This window comes from Apis dorsata, unplaced genomic scaffold (assembly GCF_000469605.1).
Source record: "Apis dorsata unplaced genomic scaffold, Apis dorsata 1.3 scaffold_75, whole genome shotgun sequence".
In the NCBI taxonomy this organism is placed as follows: domain Eukaryota; kingdom Metazoa; phylum Arthropoda; class Insecta; order Hymenoptera; family Apidae; genus Apis; species Apis dorsata.
The window spans coordinates 190,502-192,230 of NW_006263373.1; the positions used below are offsets into that span (position 1 = coordinate 190,502).

The window sequence follows — 1,729 nt, forward strand, 5'->3', positions numbered from 1 at the left end:
TAAAGATTTCCTAGCGCAAATCCCTTATAACTTATCACCACGGACAAACAGTCGGCTGTTAAACCCAACTAAAACACGTTCCATTCAACGAACTCTCTCTCTCTCTCTCTCTCTCTCTCTCTCACTTGCCCTCCAGGCAACAAATCTCTCGTCTACGGGAGAGAGACGTCACGCGTAAAGTTTCGAGACGTATAGTTTTTGCCACGACGGATTTGTAAAATTGATTTCGCCATCGAGTCCATGCTTTACGAGTTACGGGGTAAACGGATGGAAAGAAACGACGATTTATTTCGCGCTTTTTCTCTCTCGCTGAGGGGAAGAACGTCGGTCATTTTCACTTTGTATCACAAAGACCACGCACGAGATTCTGCGAGATCTACAAAAGGAGTGGGTCTAAGAGAGGGGGAGTCGTTTGGTCGAGGCGGCTTCCATCAAGCCGCTTATCGAACCGCGCCACCGCCCTCGTCCAGGATTGTTTTCAAGGGGAGGAGGGGAGGATCCCTTGGACTCGGTTTTCTTTCAGCCAGTCCTCTGTTTCGTCGTTATCTAAAGATGTGAACGTCAACGCTTCTCTCTGCATCTGCATCGGGGTTGTTCGAATAGATAAGTTTCTTTTCCACCCGTGACACTCGTGATAGGGGTTGTTGGATGGTGATGGAGAAACAGCTTGGAAAATTGGAATTTATTGGCTTTTTTTGGGGGTGGAGAATTTTTCGGAGAATGAATTGCGGCTGGATTCCTTTTTTTCTTTGTTTGATTTCCAGGATTTGAAGTTCGTTAGGGATGTTTTCATAGCTGAGGTTTGCGAATCGAATTGAAAAAATAGTAGCTTGTGACTTTCTGATATTTGGGGATATAGAATTCCTTTCCATCGAAGGAATCAATTAATTAATTAATTAATCCATAATCCATTTACCTAAAACTATTACAATTAATTAGATTAAGGGATTAATTATTTAATTTTCTCAAAAGCGTTTGCACACTTTTTGATAATACCATTCCACTCGCATAGAGAATTCCTCTGAGAAAATAGTCGATGATGGACATAATTCGTCGCAAGCTTTTAATTCAGAGCAGGAATTGGCACACTGGTGGCCAAGGATGGAAAGTTTACGAGAAATCAGGGCGCAAGAGTTGCGGAGTTATCGAACTGAAAAGATTAAGTTCCCCAGTTATGCCAATATGAAAGTCTTCCGGAATACGAGGAAGGGTGGGAAGGGAGGGGGATCGAGTTAGCTTGTTTATAGCGCGCCTTAACTCCGGGCTTCCGATAGCGGGATAACTTATTCCCGGCCTCGGTATTTTATTTCGCGGGAAGAAGGAACGAGAAATAACGCCCCGTTATCGATATCGTTCCACCCCCTGACGTGTCGCATGGATTAAAGCGCCACACGGTCGAAAAAATCCGATTCCAGCGAATCGAAAGCATTCGTACTTTTGGACGAGCTCTGCGTTAAAGAAGAAAGTCTTAAATTAAATCAGATCTGATTCTGACAGATAATATCATAAGGTTACTTGAACCTTATGAATTAATGAGTAGTTACTTCGATAATTTATTCTTATTGAAACATAATAGTAATTGCAAACAGATTATATATAATATCTACGAATAAATGTTATTTGACCATTTCGATAAGTAAAAGTAACTTTATTCTTATTGAAAACATAATAATAATAATTGCAAACGGATGAGATTATATATAATATCTACGAATAAATGTTATTTGAT

The 1,729-nt window shown here is 40.8% G+C and overlaps 1 protein-coding gene across 7 annotated transcripts in view; it reads right to left on the reverse strand.

The window, feature by feature from the left end:
• LOC102678616 (zwei Ig domain protein zig-8-like) overlaps window positions 1-1,729 on the reverse strand; it is a 420,477-nt gene that overhangs the window by 169,047 nt on the left and 249,701 nt on the right. Inside the window, exon 4 of one of the 7 annotated variants that reach the window (XM_006610699.2) lies at window positions 1,036-1,150. The exons of the other annotated variants lie outside the window; for them this stretch is intronic. Coding sequence (XP_006610762.1) covers window positions 1,143-1,150 — 8 coding nt within the window. The 3' untranslated portion in view covers window positions 1,036-1,142. Of the gene's footprint in view, window positions 1-1,035; window positions 1,151-1,729 lie in introns of those variants that run through there. 7 annotated transcript variants of the gene reach the window in all.